This window comes from Pinus tabuliformis, chromosome 1_2, assembly GCF_031772625.1.
Source record: "Pinus tabuliformis cultivar Carrire ecotype Pingquan chromosome 1_2, CPIR1, whole genome shotgun sequence".
Classification (NCBI taxonomy): domain Eukaryota; kingdom Viridiplantae; phylum Streptophyta; class Pinopsida; order Pinales; family Pinaceae; genus Pinus; species Pinus tabuliformis.
Genome location: NC_142298.1, coordinates 797280209 through 797298760, shown reverse-complemented (window position 1 = coordinate 797298760; position 18552 = coordinate 797280209). Strand labels below are relative to the sequence as shown.

The 18552-nt window shown below is 40.0% G+C and overlaps 1 protein-coding gene across 1 annotated transcript in view; it reads left to right on the top strand.

The window, feature by feature from the left end:
• The window catches only part of LOC149208304 (uncharacterized), a 356138-nt gene that overhangs the window by 106196 nt on the left and 231390 nt on the right, over window positions 1–18552 (top strand). The window contains exon 5 of the mRNA XM_089398295.1: window positions 10670–10961. Within this exon, the coding sequence (XP_089254421.1) occupies window positions 10670–10961 (292 nt within the window). The remainder of the gene's footprint in view (window positions 1–10669; window positions 10962–18552) is intronic.

Below are 18552 nucleotides of genomic sequence, written 5' to 3'. Positions count from 1 at the left end.
ATCTGGGTGCCGAAACTGGCCTACGCAACAGAGAATTTCCTTAGCAGTAATACCTCTCAGTTTTTGACAAATCTTCTGGCTGAAACCCCAGATAATCCTTCCGGCAGCTACTCAGCACCAATCTGCCCCAGAAACCCCAGCATCAGCCTCTCTCTGGATTGCGTCAACCCCTCTCTGCGTCACGCTGGCCCTGCGTCAACCCTCTGGCCCTATGCGTTAGCAACACTAGCCTCTTTAAGGCTCTGCGCAGCTCCCAGCTGTCTCTGCGTGGCCCTGCGTGAGCCCTGGCTGGCTCTGTGTCACTTTCCATGGCTACTACACTGCTCCCTCGACACTATCTCTGCCTCTCTGTCTCTCTGTATTCAAATTCCCCTCAGTTGCATCTCTCGATCACTAATTCTGTCTCTCTTAGCAAACCCCGCTCTAGAGAATAGAATGACTCATCACTTTGGTGTATTCTCCAAGTGACCCTCAAGCCTCCTTTTATATTTTCATGTTGACATTTCAACGGCCGAGATTAAGTCCCTAATCAATGGCTAAGATTAGATCTGGCTTGATCCATGTCTTTTGGACCACTCTAACATAGATTCATATTAATACACATTAATATTTTATTTTCCCTAAGTTTAGACTTGGGGACTCCATTAAAAATATTAATTATTTTAATATCTCTTGATCTGTTTAGAATCTGCCCAAACTCTTTCTGGGTATTAGAGATCTAACATGCCCCAACCTCTCCACCAAATTTCGTGGCTAGAGCACATACGATGTTGCCCCAAATCAACACTCCCTCTTAGCAAGGACTGTGCTCTAACAATACTCCCCACTCAGTATTACTCTGATCATCCGGCATCGGTACCTGCCCAACAACCTCTGCATCGCTGCCTCCTGTACTGCTGCCCATGGTTCTGCCACTGCCACTGCTGCATCTGTACGACAACTCGCTTTGCATCTGTGTTGCTGTTGGTCCTTTCTCCCAGCATTGCATCCGCATTGCACCTCCTCTCATCATGTTGCATCGTGCCGCCCTCTGTTGCACTGCAATTCAGTGACTGAGAAGTAAGTTACTGATCTCCCAACTGACCTCCCTATGGGGTAGAGACACCTGCTGATGTTGAAGCTCCCTCTATCGCTGACAAGTGCTCCGTCTTTGACCTCTGCGCTGCTGCAACAACTCCCTGCATCTCGCACCATTGCACACCTCTATGCCATCCTACACTGGTGCAACACTCCTATGCCTCTCGCATTTATGCAGCTTGCTAGCTCTACATTGTCTTGGGACTCCTACATTGTAGCTTTCTCTGCCGCTCCATCCGCATTCGTCTCTACCCGCTCAACCAGTCCTACTACTCCTCGACGGGGCTCCTGTAGCAATGTTTAATCCAAGAGGCTGGGTACCTCGAGGATCCTGCCCCTCATCGCCTGTACTCCATCTAACTATAGCTTAATGTCTCCCCACTTCCGCTCAAGTGGTGCATGTGCACTCATGGCACAATCATCGTCTGTCAAAACTTCCTTCTCTGTCCGTCCTGGCACTACCTTAGTCTCGGAAGACTCTCCCTTACTCTTCTTCCTTGGGCACTGGGTCGCATAATGACCCATCTCCCCACAGTGGAAGCACTTGATCTTGAAGAGATCTTTCTTCTTACGCTTCTCCTGCTTTCCCTCAAATGCTAGGGCCACATCCTCCTCCTCCTGTTTAACCTTGATCCCTTTGCTGCTAGTACCTGTCTTCAACTGCCGTCTGATCTCTTCCTTGCGAAGAGCTACCCACATCTCATCCCAAGGTGGGAGAGTCCCTCTGCTTAGGATACTCTGGACAAACACTTCCCAATCTTCTGATATAGCATTCAGGGTTATGCTCACCATAATCCCCTGATCCGGTATCACTCCTATAGTAGTCAACTGGTCTCGGATCACATCCAGTGTTCCAAGGAAGGTGTCAATCGATTGACCCTTCATCTGATACGACCTCATCTGGCTCTCGAGCAGCATTCTTCTCTGCATCGAAGTATGCTGGTGCAGGTTCTTGAGAGACTCTGACATCTCAACTACTGTTTCCTTCTTGGCTATATGTGGTACCACATGATCCTTGACCTCGTCAAGGATAATGCACTTGGCCCTCGCCATCGCCTCTTCGTACTTGTCATTATCATTGGGGTCGACTGGGATAGCTATAACTTTCAAGGCGAAGTTCTCGACATGATTCCCGTCAAGCACTGATAAGATTTTGGCCTTCCAGACTACGAAGTAGTGCCATGACACTCCTTTACTTCCCTCTTGTAAGTTCTCCGTTCGACTTCTCTGAGTCTCTACTTCTCGTTTGGAAGTTCTCTTTTGGACTCCCTTTGAGTCTTGATTTTCCTCCTGGAAATCCTTCTGCCGCTTGTCGAGATGCCCCCTACTTTGATCGTCTTGAGCAACTGCACTGCTGATCCAGGTTCCTCGGCTAGAAACCCTCTGTAACAACTCCTCTGGCCTTGCTTTGTCAGGTGCTGTTCTGACTACAATACCTCACCAACTCCACTCTGCAATATTCTCACAACCTTCTAAACCTTAGCAACCTGAAGGTGAGAGCTCCTAGGTTCTGCGCAATCCCGGCACCAGCAACTCGGCCTCCTCAGCTAAGTACATCAGCCCTCCCAGCTACTGCATGGCTTTGCGTGAGGCTTCTTTTACCTTAGCCTCTACGCTGCGTCTTCCCTGCTCACCCTTGACGACGCAGGCACTGCGTCACCCTTCCTTGTTGCTGCTCTGCTAGAAACAACAACTGTCACCTCGGGACAGTTGTTTTCTGCTACTATTGCTTTGCTCGGCTGATGTCCTTTAGTTCTCCTGTGATTTGCAATCACGCTTTGATACCATGTTGAAGTTTCTAAGTTTACTTAGTTAGAAACCCTCCATGCACTTTATCTGATTTATTCCTACCTACTTGTTATTTTCCTTTGGAAGTTATTTACAATGTAAACACTGAAAATAAACACTAGTGCATGCTCAACATATTACAAATCAGCAACTAAAAGAAACAGAAACAAACACACCATGTGACACCATTATTTTTACAGTAATGTCTCCAGTAAAACCCAATGTGGAAAAACCAGTGCAACTATCTGAGGGTTTTCTTATTAAGCAATATCAAAGTACAATCTGGGTGCCGAAACTGGCCTACGCATCAGTGAATTTCCTTGGCAGTAATACCTGTCAGTTTCTGACAAATCTCCTGGCTGAAACCCCTGATAATCCTTCCGGCATCTACTCAGCACCAATATGCCCCAAAAACCCTAGTGTCAGCTTCTCTTTGGACTGCGTCAGCCCCTCTCTTCCTCACGCCGGCTCTGCTTCAGTCCTCTGGCCCTTTGCGTCAGTAACGCTGGCCTCTTTGAGGCTCTGCGCAACTCCTGGCTGCCTCTGCGTGAGCCCTGGCTGGCTTTGTGTCACTCTCCATGGCTACTGCACTGCTCCCCAGGCACTATCTCTACCTCTCTGTCTCTCTGTACTCAAATGCCCCTCAACTGCATCTCCCGATCACTAATTCTATCTCTTAGCAAACCTCGCTCTAGAGAATAGAATGATTGATCACTTTGGTGTATTCTCCAAGTGACCCTCAAGACTCCTCTTATATTTTTCCTGTTGACATCTCAATGACCGAGATTAAGTCTCTAATCAACGGCTAAGATTAGATCTGGCTTGATCCATTTTTTTGGACCACTCTAACATAGATTCATATTAATACACATTAATATTTTATTTTCCCTAAGTTTAGACTTAGGGACTCCATTAAAAATATTAATTATTTTAATATATCCTGATCTGTTTAGAATTTGCCCAAACCCTTTCTAGGTATTGGAGATCTCATGTGCCCCAACCTCTCCACCAAATTTTGTGGCTAGAGCACATACGATGCTACCCCAAATCAACACTCCCTCTTAGCGAGGACTGTGCTCTAACAATACTCTCCATTGAGTATTACTGTGATCATCCGGCATCGGTACCTGTGTTGATGCTAGGTCTTCCTGCCCAACAACCTTTGCATTGCTGCCTCTTATACTGCTGCCCATGGTTCTGCCACTACCACTGCTACATCTGTACGACAACTCCCTCTACATCTGTGTTGATGCTGGTCCTTTCTTCCAGAACTGCATCCGCATTGCACCTCCTCTCATCATGTTGCATCGTGCTGCCCATTGCTGCACTGCAACTCAGTTACTGAGAAGTAAGTAACTAATCTCCCAACTGACCTCCCTGTTGGGCTAGAGACACCCATTGATGTTGAAGCTCCCTCTGTCGCTAACAAGTGCTCCGTCTTTGACCTCTGCGCTGCTGCAACAACTCCCTGCATCTCGCACCATTGCACATCTCTCTGTGCCATCCTGCACTGGTGCAACACTCCTGTGCCTCTCGCAATGCTGCAGCCTACTAGCTCTGCGCTGTCTCAGGACTCCTACACTGTAGCTCTCTCTGCCGCTCCATCCATATCCGTCTCTACCCACTCAGCCAGTCCTGCTACTCCTCGATGGGGCTCCCATAGCAAGGTCTAATCCAAGAGGCTGGGTACCTCGAGGATCTTGCTCCTCATCGCCTGTAGTCCATCTGACTACAGCTCGATGTCTCCCCACTTCCGCTCAAGTGGTGCGTGTGCACTCATGTACAGTCATCGTCTATCAAAACTTCTTTCTCTACCCGTGCTGGCGCTGCCTTAGTCTCGGAAGACTGTCCCTTACTCTTCTTCCTTGGGCACTGGGTTGCATAATGACCCATCTCCCCACAGTGGAAGCATTCGATCTTGGGGAGATCTTTCTTCTTCCGCTTCTCCTGCTTTCCCTCAGATGCTAGGGCCACATCCTGCTCCTCCTGCTTGACCTTGATCCCTTTGCTACTGCTACCTGTCTTCGACTACCATCTGATCTCTTCTTGGCGAAGAGCTGCCCACATCTCGTCCCAAGGTGGGAGAGTCCCTCTGCCCAGGATACTCTGGACAAACATTTCCCAATCTTCTGAGACAACATTCAGGGCTATTCTCACCATAAGCTCCTGATTTGGTGTCGCTCATATAGCAGTCAACTGGTCTCGGTTCTTATTCAGTCTTCCGAGGAAGGTGTCAATCGATTAACCCTTGTTCACGTGATACGACCTCATCTGGTTCTCGAGCAGCATTTTTCTCTACACAGAAGTATGCTAGTGCAGGTTCTTGAGAGCCTCCCACATCTCAACTACTATTTTGGAAATCCTTCTGCCGCTTGCCGAGATGCCCCCTTCTCTGATCGTCTTGTGCGATTGCACTACTAATCCAGGTTCCTCGTCTAGAAACCCTCGGTAACAACTCCTCTGGCCTTGCTCTGTCAGGTACTGTTCTGATTACAGTACCTCACCAACTCCACTTTGCAATATTCCCGCAGCCTTCTAAACCCCAACAACTTGAAGGTGAGAGCTCCTAGGCTCTGCGCAATCCCGGCACCAACAACTTGGCCTCCTTAGCTAACTGCGTCAGCCCTCCCAGCTACTACGTGGCTCTGCGTGAGGCTTCTTTTGCCTTCCTTAGCCTCTATGCTGCCTCTTCCCTGCTCACCCTTGATGACGTAGGCATTGCGTCACCCTTCCTTATTGCTGCTCTGCCAGAAACAAATTCTGTCACCTCAGGACATCTGTTTTCTGCTGCTATTGCTTTGCTCAACTGATGTCCTTTAGTTCTCTTGTGATCTGCAATCACGCTCCGATACCATGTTGAAGTTTCTAAGTTTACTTAGTTAGAAACCCTCCATGCACTTTATCTGATTTATTCCTACCTACTTGTTATTTTCCTTAACAAGTTATTTACAATGTAAATACTGAAAATAAACACTAGTGCATGCTCAAAATACAACAGATCAGCAACTAAAAGAAACAGAAACAAACACACTGTATGACACCATTTTTTTTGGACTAATGTTCTCGGAAAGACCCAATGTGGGAAAACTGGTGCAGCTTTCTGAGGGTTTTCTTGTTAAGCAATATCAGAGTACAATTTGGGTGCCGAAACTGGCCTACCCAACAGAGAATTTCCTTGGTAGTAATACCTCTCATTTTCTGACAAATCTCCTGGTTGAAACCACGAATAATCCTTCCGTTAGCTACTCAGCACCAATCTACCCCAGAAACCCCAGCGTTAGCCTCTCTCTGGACTGTGTCAACCCCTCCCTTCCTCACGCTGGCCCTGCGTCAGCTCTCTGGCCCTCTGCATCAGCAACGCTGGCCTCTCTGAGGCTCTGCGCAACTCCCGGCTGCTTCTGTGTGGCCCTGGGTGAGCCCTGGCTGGCTCTGCATCACTATCCATGGCTACTACGCTACTCCCTCGGCACTATCTTTGCCTCTATGTCTCTCTGTACTCAAATGCCCCTCAGCTGCATCTCCCGATCACTAATTCTATCTCTCTTAGCAAACCCCGCTCTAGAGAATAGAATGACTAATCACTCTGGTGTTTTCTCCAAGTGACCCTCAAGCCTCCTCTTATACTTTTCCTGTTGACATCTCAACGGCCGAGATTAAGTCCCTAATCAACAGCTAAGATTAGATCTGGCTTGATCCATGTCTTTTGGACCACTCTAACAAAGATTCATATTAATACACATTAATATTTTATTTTCCCTAACTTTAGACTTAGGGACTCCATTAAAAATATTAATTATTTTAATACCTCTTGATCTGTTTAGAATTTGCCCAAACCCTTTCTAGGTATTGGAGATCTCATGTGCCCCAACCTCTCCACCAAATTTGTGGCTAGAGCACATCTGATGCTACCCCAAATCAACAAGTATGCTGCAGACGGTAGCATAGAGAAGTACAAGGCAAGGTTCGTGGCAAACAGGTATGCTTAGAAAGAAGGAATAGACTATGAAGAGACCTTCGCCCCAGTTGCTCGATACACCTCTATCAAATCTATTACATCCCCACCAGCTCAAATGGGATGGGAGATTCACAAGATGGATGTCAAGACAACATTTTTGAACGGAGTGATAGAAGAGGAGGTGTATATAGAACAACCCGAAGGCTTCGAAACTCATGTTTGCAGCTTAAAGAAAGCTTTGTACGGGCTCAAGTAGGAACCCAGAGCATGGTATGGTTGAATTGATATTTACTTGCAACAGTTGGGATTTGTTAAGAGTGAAGCTGATCCCAATCTCTACTATTTGTTGGTAGAGAATGAGCCACTTATTCTGGTACTATATGTAGATGACATGTTCCTAACTGGGTCATCTAGACTCATCCAGGACTGCAAGAAGAATCTTGAAGCTGAATTTGACATGAAGGACTTGGGGATTGATGCATTATTTTCTAGGGTTGGAAGTTTAGTAGAAGAATGGGGAGATATTCCTTGGACAAGGAAGGTACACTACAAAAATTCTGAAGAAATTTAGAATAAAGGATTTCTGACCCATGGCTACTCCCATGATCACTAAATGGAAGAAAATAGATGCATCAAAGGACAAAGAAGTAGATCCCACCTTGTACAGGCAGCTCATTGGGTCGCTTATGTATTTGGTCAACACTAGGCCAGACATTTGTTTTGCTGTCAACACTCTTAGTCAGTTCATGGTGGAACCAAAAAGGGTGCATTGGGCAGCAACAAGACATATTCTTAGGCATGTACATGGAACAATCGGATATGGGTTGAAGTACTCTAGAGGGGAGGACGTCAGTTTGACTGGGTTCATTGATATAGATTGGGCAAGTAATTCATTAGACCAAAAAAGTACCTCAGGGTACTGCTTCAGTGTTGGATCAGGGATGATATCTTGGTGGAACGGGAAGCAGAAATTGGTAACATTGAGTTCAATAGAAGCAGAATATATGGCAGCCAGCACAGCGACGTGCGAAGCCATATGTCTCAGAAAGTTGCTTGTGAGCTTATTCATAAAAAGGATGGAAGCGACCAAGGTTTACTGCGATAATCAGAGTTGTATCAAACTCTCTCAGAATCCAGTATTTCATGATCGGTTGAAACATATAGATATATGTTGCCACTTTATCAGAGACTGTGTTCAACATGGGGAAGTAGACTACAGTATGTTCCTACGGGAGAGTAGGTGGCCGATATACTCACAAAGGCTCTCGGAAGAGATAAGTTCACTCAGTTCAGAGAGTAGATGGGTATGGTTGAAAACCTGTTTCAATAGCAGCAGCAGTTTGCAGTGCAGGATAGTTGGCAGTGGCAGTGCCAGCAGCAACACAGATGTGGAAATTCAGAGGGAGTTGTAGTCAGATGTAACATTGGCAGTGGCAGTGTCAAAGGCAGCAGTATAGTTACAATAGTAGTGCAGTAGTTGGTGGACAACATGTCAGACATCAACAGCGTGGAGGACGATGCTTCAAAGTCAGAGTAGTATGCAACAACAATATATTGCTAGAGTACATTCCTCGCTAAGAGGGAGTGTTTATTTGGGATAGCATCGGATGTGCTCTAGGTCTCAAATTTTGTAGGGAGGCTTGGGCACATGCATTCCAAAGAACCCAGAAACCGTTTTGGGAAATTCCACCCAAAGATGATTATATTAAAATAATTAATATTTTTAATGGGGTTCCTAAGTCTAAACCTAAGAAAATTAAAATATTAATGAGTATTAATCTAATTGTGGGTGAATCTTTCTAGATAAAGATGAAGATCAATTCAAAATGATCCGAGCCTTTGATTAGGAGTTAATCTAGGTTGTTGGTTGTCCAACGGGAAGATATAAGAAGGGGCTTGAGGGTCATTTGGAACATACACCACATGCAAATACTCTGTTACCCGAGTGAGATCGATTTTCTCACTGGTCAAAGTTCGGCAGGAGAAAATCGATTCAAAGAGAGAGTTGCAAGTGAGACAGAGAGAGAGGGCATCAACACATTTAGAGAGTCCAAGGTGGCAAGACGCATAACAGGAACAGGCTGCAGCAAAAAGAAGCAGTGCAGAGGCAGTGTGATGCAAAGCCTGCATAGGCAGCTTGACGCTGAGCCTAGGAGAGTAGTTTGACGCAGAGAGAATCAGAAGGATTCCGGAGGAGGAGAAGTGCTTCATCTAGGGTAGAAATTGGTCAAGAAGTGTCTATAACATTTCTCATTCCTATTTTGCTAGCTATAATTGTGTACAAGAGAATTGGTTAAAGAATAATAAAACCCTCATTTGCTACACTGGTTTTCCCACATTGGGTTTTTTCGGGGACGATTGTCCAAAAATAACTGTGTCATTGTGATTGTATTTGTGCCAGTCACAGTGCCAGTGTATTTCCTTACATTTACTTTCTGCAATGTTTTAGTTGTGAAGGCTGCAGTAGAATATATTTCGATATTTGCCATAAGAATACTGTAGATAACTTATTTCCAAGGTAATAAGTAGAAGAAATAATATTAATCACTGCAGTAGGATTTCTATTTAGAAATTTTCACATAGGGGAGGTCCCACAAGACTAAGGTCAAAGATTAACCCCCTTGGTAAGGTGAGAGAACAAAATTATGGTCAAGGTCTGTCAATCTTCCAGATCACCCCACCATTTGTACTAAATGCCCAAAACAAACAAGTATAAGCACCCAATTGCAAAATGATCAGAGTACATTTTGAATAGCAGTCCACCTTCATTCAAGCATTAATGCTGGATCGGGATGATGAGAGGCACATGGATGATGCAAATGGCTGAGACATATGGCATATCATTGTCTAATGGTGGCTGGCAGGGGCTGCTGGTTGTCAAATATACAAGAAAAAATTTCCTCCTATGGGGTTACCCATTTTGGTGGGTAATAGATACTATGGATAGAGCAATAGTTTCGTTGGAGTTATTTGTTAGAGATTATTTGGATTAAAAGCTACAATTTGGTAACTGTAACCCTGGATTTGGGGCAATACATAACTCCTGCACATTGAAGCTGTTGCAAAATGTTATGTACTTTGCTGGAATAAGAGTTTACATATGTGTTCTATGTTTGAAGGCTCTAGCTGTTTCTTATTTTATCCCTGCCAAGACTGGATGGATAGCCTCCATGAAGTTGTTGAACCAATGTATGCCGATGCCATGGTATGATATCGATGTTCTTTTAACTGTTAATATGCATTCTGAAGTCAAATAAGAGGTGGGAATGATTTAATATCTACTTTAGCTATTGGATTTCTTTTTGTCAGTTGTTATTGCATTGCATAACAGTGTATAGTTGCAGTATATGCTATAAACAGTATATCTTTCCAATTCATCAAACTGCACAAACAAAACTCTATTACTGTAAAGAATAAACATGTAAGCTGAGCTATGATGGTGTTTTACAAATTGTTTTTCTGTGTGTTGTTATCTGCAATACGTATTGGGAGGCAATTTAGGTAATGGTGAAAGTTCTGAACTACATACTCATTTCTAGATTAAAGCACTCGTAGAATTAGAATCTTGCTATGACTACTACATATCATATATGGAAGGATTAAACAGGAAACTGAACTATGCTCTAATGGCTATAATTTTTAGTAAGCTGAAAAAATATTGCTGTTATATAAATTGGTTTTCCATGTAAGCATTTTTATTTTTATTTTCTGGGAGCCTACTTTCAAAAGAAAGGGCCATTGTTTTACGTAAAGGAAAAAAGGATGTAATTTAGTTCATGGTAAAAATTGAGATGCGTTAATTTATGTATGAGAGACAAAAGTACTGATAAATATTTGCTATTTCTACAGTATAAAATTGCAGGCTTCGCAAGCATTCAAGGATCATCTTGTTGTGTATGAGCTTGAAAATGGTTTGGTTAAAGTAACTATCTATCACCTGCCACCTGTAGGAGAACCTATTGAAAGCCTTTCCAGTGGTCAGACTATTCAATTTATTGATCCCATCTATTCAGTTTCACCAGTGGAATCACAGTTCAATTCTCATATACTGAGATACACGTATGGTTCATTGCATACACCTCCATCCATTTATGACTATGATATGAACACTGGGAAATCAGTTCTAAAGAAGGTTGAACCGGTATGTGTTTTATCTCATGTATTTCTGATCATTGATAAGGATATGAACAATCTTTTTGTTTGTTCTTTTTATATTTAATATAATGCCAACTTTATTGAACTGCATGTTTTATTTTTTTATTAGTTTTCCTTGGTGCAATTTTCCTATTTGGTTTGTCATTATAGGGTGTAAACTTTTAACTTCATGTCTAAGTTGATGTTAAGATAAAAGCTTCATCTTAATAGAGACATGTGGATATCTTAATTTTACAAATATTGATACAAGCCCCAAATCTTTTGAGACAGATGGATTCAAGGTACTGTTGAAATTCAAATGAAAGGTTGAATTTCTTATCATGGTAATTACATGTGATTGTTTATGTATGTATTTTCCATTTAGTTTTTACTTCATTCATTAGATCATCGAGCAATTACACAAATACTATGCACAAAAAAGACAACAGAAACCAAAGATTATGCCAGAGGCTAGGGCAAAACCCACAAAGGGAAAACCCAACAATCCTTTCCTTATAGACTCTTTGCCAACAAGAGAAATCCAAGTCAAACTAACCACTGATCCAAATGACAATTCAGCCCTCCATCCATAGCCCAAATTATGCCTTCAATAAGTCTGACACATGCCTGTCCTTAAATGTCATGTCTTGTAGAGATAGGGTCTCTTAGATGACTCGTATTCCATAGAGATAATGTATTCCATAGAGATAATGACCCTTCCTGCAACTCGCATTTCACAAAGATATAGAACCTTCTTGCAACTTGCATCACAAAGATATAGACCCTTCCTGCAACTCACATCACAGAGATATAGACCCTTCCTTCAAGTCGCATCATAGAAGTATAGACCCTTCCTACAACTTGCATCACACAGATATAGACATTTCTTGTAACTCGCATCACAGAGATATAGACCCTTCTTGCAACTTATGTTTCACAGAGATAACAATCCATCTTTATCTCACATTATCCACAGAGATAATACTCTTCATATAGCTTGTGTTCTTTGAAAACAACAGTGCCTTAGTAAGTTCGTATGTCACATAATGATATGCCTCAGTCATCCGAATTTTTACCATGGATGTTCACTGAACTTCTTGCCAAATGGTGGAGGATAGGTGCCAATTTATAGTTGTTTCTTCATGCGAAGGGTCACGTCCTTTGGGCAGGCTGACTTGTCTTCCTAGAGAGATGACTTGGCAACTTGGAGGGACAAATGACACTTTTAAAATTCATTTTTTCTTCTTTTCTTTATGTTTTGGGTTTTGGAAATGTTATGGTAAAACCCTAGCCTTTTAGGATTTGTTGTTGATGCGTAGAAACCCTAGTTTCCTTAGGGTTTTGTAACTTAGGGATTATGACAAAACCCTTGTAATAGTCAATATGAAATCCTAGAAATGGATCTTTGGGTATATATGCTTCTATATAATTGAAACACTAGCTTGGTTAAAAAAATTGTTGTGTATCTAATTTTGGAGTTCCATGTTTGTATCTAGAGTTTTACGATAAAACCCTAATATGAGACTAATATAAGTTTCTAGGAAATAGTAATGGAATCCTAGAGATGAAATGTTGGTATGCTAACTTGATTGGTCATATTCATGTTTTAGATTTTGAAATATAGGGTTTGTAACAAAACCCTAGTAGAGAGTGTTATTATAGGGCATGACAATGAAACCCTAGAATTACAATGTTTTCGATTATTTATATGATTTAGTTTTGATTGTGAAATCTAAGGTTTATGACAAAACCCTAGTAAATGTTGCTGCAAAATTCTAATGGATGAAACTTTTGATTGATTATAAATCCTAATTAGGTTTAGGTATTGAATGTCTAAAATCTGATATTCTATAATGACATACTTGACTTCATGCTCTTGCACATATGTATTTTTGTTTGGTTGTACTTGTTGTTAAAGGTTTACAGGTATATAGTCTTGAAGATGACGAAGATGCTTACCTCATCTTTGATGGTAATTTGATGATGATGTGGAGCATGATGGAAAGAGGGAGCTTGAAGAGAAGTGAATGACCTGATGAAAAATCCATAAGGATGTTTTAGCTGAAGCAATACTGATGGTTATTCGTGATTGATAAAGTTGTGAACAAGACTTGGATGTTTTTGGAAGAAGTGTTGAGGCTGAGTTTGGTGCGCTGGAAATGTTAAAGAAGTAAAGCTTCCGATTAGATGTGTTTGATATGATTATCTAAACAACATTAGAATGATTAAGGACCCTGAAGGTTTGTGTTAAATATGTATAGTGAAAGTTGATTACTAATGGGGGTTGTGTTTATGCAGATCTCTCCATAAGAAGGTTGAATATTTCAAGCATGCTTGGATTGGTGGACATATTGTAACAGTCCAAAAAATAAATATCTAATTTAACATTAATTTAAATGAGAGTGCCACTTACCTAGCCCAATAACCATGATTTTAATTAACTAAATGCAAATTGAATGAATAGTGCTTACCTGTTTTCCTGTGGTCGAAGTAGGCTTACCGCAACAAGGTTTTGGGGACGACTCTCCACCCAACCGTAGGCTCAATTGTGCAACATCTTGCTACAACTGGCCACCCCCGAGCCCTCAATCAACGTTCTACTGCCAGTGACTCCTAGGTCTTAGTATACCATTCTCCCAAGAGAATGAAAGACAGAATCTCAGAAAGATGGAATGCCCCCTCTCATCTTCCTCACCATCTATTAAATAGAACAACATTGTAAGGGGAACCACATGCACACACTCCATGTGTCTACATGCAACTTCTTTTGATTTTTAGCTTTCTTGTTTTATTTCTTTACTTTTCTTTTGATTTTTAGCTTTCTTGTTTTATTTCTTTACTTTTCTTTTGATTTTTAACTTTTCTTGTTTTATTTCCTTCTTTTTGATAGTTTTCTTGTTTTATTTATATTTATTCTTATTTAGAGTTTTAGTATGGTTATTACTATTTTTATTTTTATTATTTTTATTTATTTTCTTTGTATATATTTTTAATATCATTTATTATTTAACATTTATGATTTATTATTATTTTTATTTATTATTAAGTGATTTATTTATTATTATTTATTATTTCTATTATTTATTATTTATTATTTATTACTAAGGGGAGGGATATTACACACTCTCCCACTTTAAGGAACTTCGTCCCGAAGTTAAGTTGAATTATTTATTACTTATTATTTATTATTTATTAACTTCATGTTGCCAACACCCTCTGCTGAACTAGTATAACCAGCAGGCATCGAAAGTCCCCAACACCCCGGGAAATCTCAAGGAATCTCTGTCCTTTTTCCCACTTTCGGCACCAGGCTAAACCTGACCCGGTCTGTATCCTAGTCCAAGGCTGGCCCCAAGGCTCGCGCCTGACTCAGACCTCATCTGCCCCAAGGCAGGCATCCGGTCCGGTACTCAATGACCCCGGGCATCTGGCAAGGCTGGCCCACTCCCTCCACAACTACTAAGGTGCACAGCCCCAGGCATCGAAGTCCTTTACATCCCTTCCGGACTTCGGCATCCCAATCCAATAACAGGCACCAAGCCTAGAACATCAGGCACTTGGCCTCCTCAAGATGGTCCCATAGCTCTTCTAGAGCTATCCATCAAGAGCTATACACAAGACAAAGGAACCACTGGCATATGTAGTGTTGATTGAGTTTTGTCCCCAGCCCATATGGTGTTACTTATTCTCCCTCGTGCGTATGGGCTCGCACGAGATCATCAAATAAACCAGCCCTCTCGGCCCATTTGTGATTTCCTGTCAATCACCACATCTCAACATGCAACCAATGCATTAGCTATACCATCATAGTATCATAGAAAATAATCCACATGCCAAGTCTTGCATGTCATCATGAGAACATTCATCATTGTTAATCACAACATTATGGATAATAACGAACTGCGTGCTCATGCATGTCATAAATTTGTATGCAACTATCACATGCTTCACCTCATGAAATACCATCATAAGTTATAACATCAACATATTTGCATCAAATACATATCATGAATTCACATTTTAAATGAACCACATGTCAATAAACCTCATATTATAGCATCATAATTCCTATGCCACGTTATGCATATCATATCCATCATGAGTATTCAACATTAAATACCTATCATCACGTAGTAAATGAATATGTCAATATACCTCGACATAACATCATAGTGCCTATGCATATCATAATCATCATAATTATAGATCATCACTATTGTAACAACTATATAAATATAAGCCACAACTTCATAAAATTCATCTTCTTTGTTAATGATATACAATTGTTATCCTTTAATATTTTCCTATAGACATTTTCTTAGTCTATCACTTGTCAACTTACACCAATATGAGTGTTCTAGTTCATACTTTCTATCTTGGCCATTTGAAATTGTATAGGTCATCACTATGACCCTCACTAATCATCATCAATCATCATTCACTTGTGAGTGCCAAGCTATTCAATTATGATAATTCCTAAATCCAAAATCTTCCATCTAGTTCTAGAAATAACTTCTTGTTGATTTATTACACCTATTTATGAGACTTTTCCTTACCCGCCACAAGTATCATTCTATTATTCTTTTCCATTCATCTCAACATTCCATGTTGGTTATACTATCATCAATAGGAAATTGTAAGTTTATCATTTTCCCTTCCCTTCATAGCATAACTTTCTTAGTTATGTACCACTAACTTTAGAGATCAAACTTATAAACTTTTCCTCCTTTCTCACTATCCCTTCGATATTAAATGGATAGTATTTTAAGGGCTATAATTATTTCTTCCAATTTGACTTGATTTGACATGTACTCCTTAGGGGGGTGTACTTCTATTCTCATAGTTGTGTAAGTAATCAAGTATGGTTCTCATCCTTGCACGTTTTCTGAATTCAAGTATTACGAATGTGAAAAATACCTTCATAGTTTAAGATGTATTTCCATGAATTCATCACTTGATCTTAATTTCATGGAAACATCATCAATTTATTTCCTTTGTTCTATGTTTATATCTTTGTTTTAAATTCTCATAAAAATATCAAAATCCAAACTCTTACCAATTTCAAAAGTTCACAAGAATTTTAATAAGTAAGATAATTTAATTTACAGATGTATAGTTTCACTGGCCATCAAAAGTAAAGTAAAACCATATTTCTATTATGCTACTCTTGTCATAAATTGGATTAAAATAAATATAATTCTAATAATTTACCAATTATAAAAGTAAAATAAAAACTACATAAATATATGTGATTTGTATCTTATCCTCCCAATATTGTTATAAACTTACTTGTTGAGATATTAAACAATGTATAACACATCATAAATTTTATAGACATTGAAAAGTCATAATATATAAATACTCATTAAAATAATAATTATCTAATTATGAATTTAATAAAGTTTTACCTTCATTAAATTATCTCATCAATTTCAAAAATAATTAAATATATTAAATATATTTATTTTTCCAAAATCACTGATTAAATATATTAGATGTGTCTTAAATGACCAAAGTCCACTTTCATTCCTGAATATATATTATTTCTATACACTTATATTATTAAATTATATCTCTTAATACTGTAATGGAGAATTTTTATGTTATATTATGATGAGTCACATACGGATACACATGATATACTTGCATCTATCTAGAATTCAGTGCTCAAAGGGTTTCCCCTTCGAAGGAGAATAGTGACTAAGGTAGCAATATTCACAAGAAAATAAGTGGATATTATTGTTGTTGCAGCCATTACAATGGTAAAATCAACAATAGATATGAGCTCAACATATTATTTGTATAAATTGAACTTAAATTAAGTGTAGAGGATAACAATCATTTTTTTGACTAACAAAGATAAATCTAATTGACAATATCCTTCATAATTATCATTAAAAAGATGTGAATTAAAGAAAAATAAATAAATAAATAAAACTTGAATCATGAACTACTCCATAGGAAACATGATCCAAGCAAACAACACATAGATTAGTAGATGCGCACATGGGTATCTCTTCAACAGATATAGTGCCACTATCATAGAAAAAGACATTACTTCTCATGCAAGAAATCTCTACCACTACCAACTTATTTACAAACCAATAGTGTACATTGTATACCTAAGTTCTATATTTATTATTGATATTTTAAGACTTAAGACTTCTCGCCCTCACTTCACTCACTAGTTTACCAAACATGAAAGATCTCTATCTTGCAAATTGTTTATCAAAAATGGAATGACAAAAAACAGTCAGAACGTTTCTTTAAGACAAGCCTACGTATGCTCATTTATCCCTTTTTCTTCCTTCACAAACCAATAAGGTCAAATTATCCTCTCATTTACCAGGATTTTCTTCTAAAAGGATTGTCAGAAGCATTGCAGTAAACAGATTTCATAACATATTTATTGTAATTAAGATGTATTCAAATATTGAATCAGGATCTGGGTATCAAAATAAACCACTGCCGTTTGTGGGGTTTGCCTGTTCTAAGTTCAAAGAACTCAATCTTTAACCATAGAGAATCTAGCATCAATCTGTCTATTCAGCATATGTAGGAGAAATTCCCTTTCCTAAAGAAAAATCACCATTTCGATCCAGAGAATGAATATAAATACTAAGTAAACAACGGAATTGGAATTCATAATTAACGGAATTGGAAGGGGAGGGGATCGTGTTTATGAAACAAAACTAGGAAACTCTTAAACAAACCTATTAGCTATGATACATAGGCATCGACATAATTTTAGAGAAAAAAAAAATTTATGAAGAATTTCCTTAAAATTCCCATGTTCAAACCCGCAATTTTTTTTTTCCACCTCTGTAATACGTCCAAAAGGGAACATATAATTACACAAAGGAAAGGCAACAATTCTTCCTTTCAAGAGACAAAAACCGATCGAAATTAAGACCGCTCACCATGCACGCCATTCGAACATCTGCTTGGGGCCATATGGTTGATTCATCCCCAGATCTACCTACCCTCTGATGGACAAGACTATAAAAAAAATTGTAAGTAAACATTTAACTTAGATCCTTGATTTTTAAATTAGTGAAGTATTTGAACCTCATTATTTTGACCCTACTGATATCTGCTAAAATCAAGTTTTCCTTTCAAAGGTCGTTCTGTATCCAAGAAGGAAATAATTCAGGAGCATAAATTTCTCTGTTTCACCAAAAGAGGATGAGCACAGTAGTGTTGGACGGCAGTACAGTTCGAAAATTTGTTGAAGACAATGAGGCTTTCAACAAAACAATGGATGAGAAGTTCGTGGAGTTGGACGCGAACCAGGATGGGATCCTGTCACGCTCTGAGCTCCGGAAGGCCTTGGAGAGCTTCCGCCTGCTAGAGTCCGAAATGGGCATGGAAGTCAGGACCACCCCGCAAGAGCTCAACGCCCTTTACGACTCTGTCTTCGATGGATTCGATACAGACCAATTAGCCATGGCTTCCTATGCCAAGGTGATGGTGAAGTTTCTGGTGAGCTCTGAAGTCCTGACTGATTACATGAAGGGTAGACACAAGTGTTTTCAGGGAAAAATCAAAGTCAAGGCCAATCATTAAACCCCATGGAAAAAAACGGATTACTGAGTCAA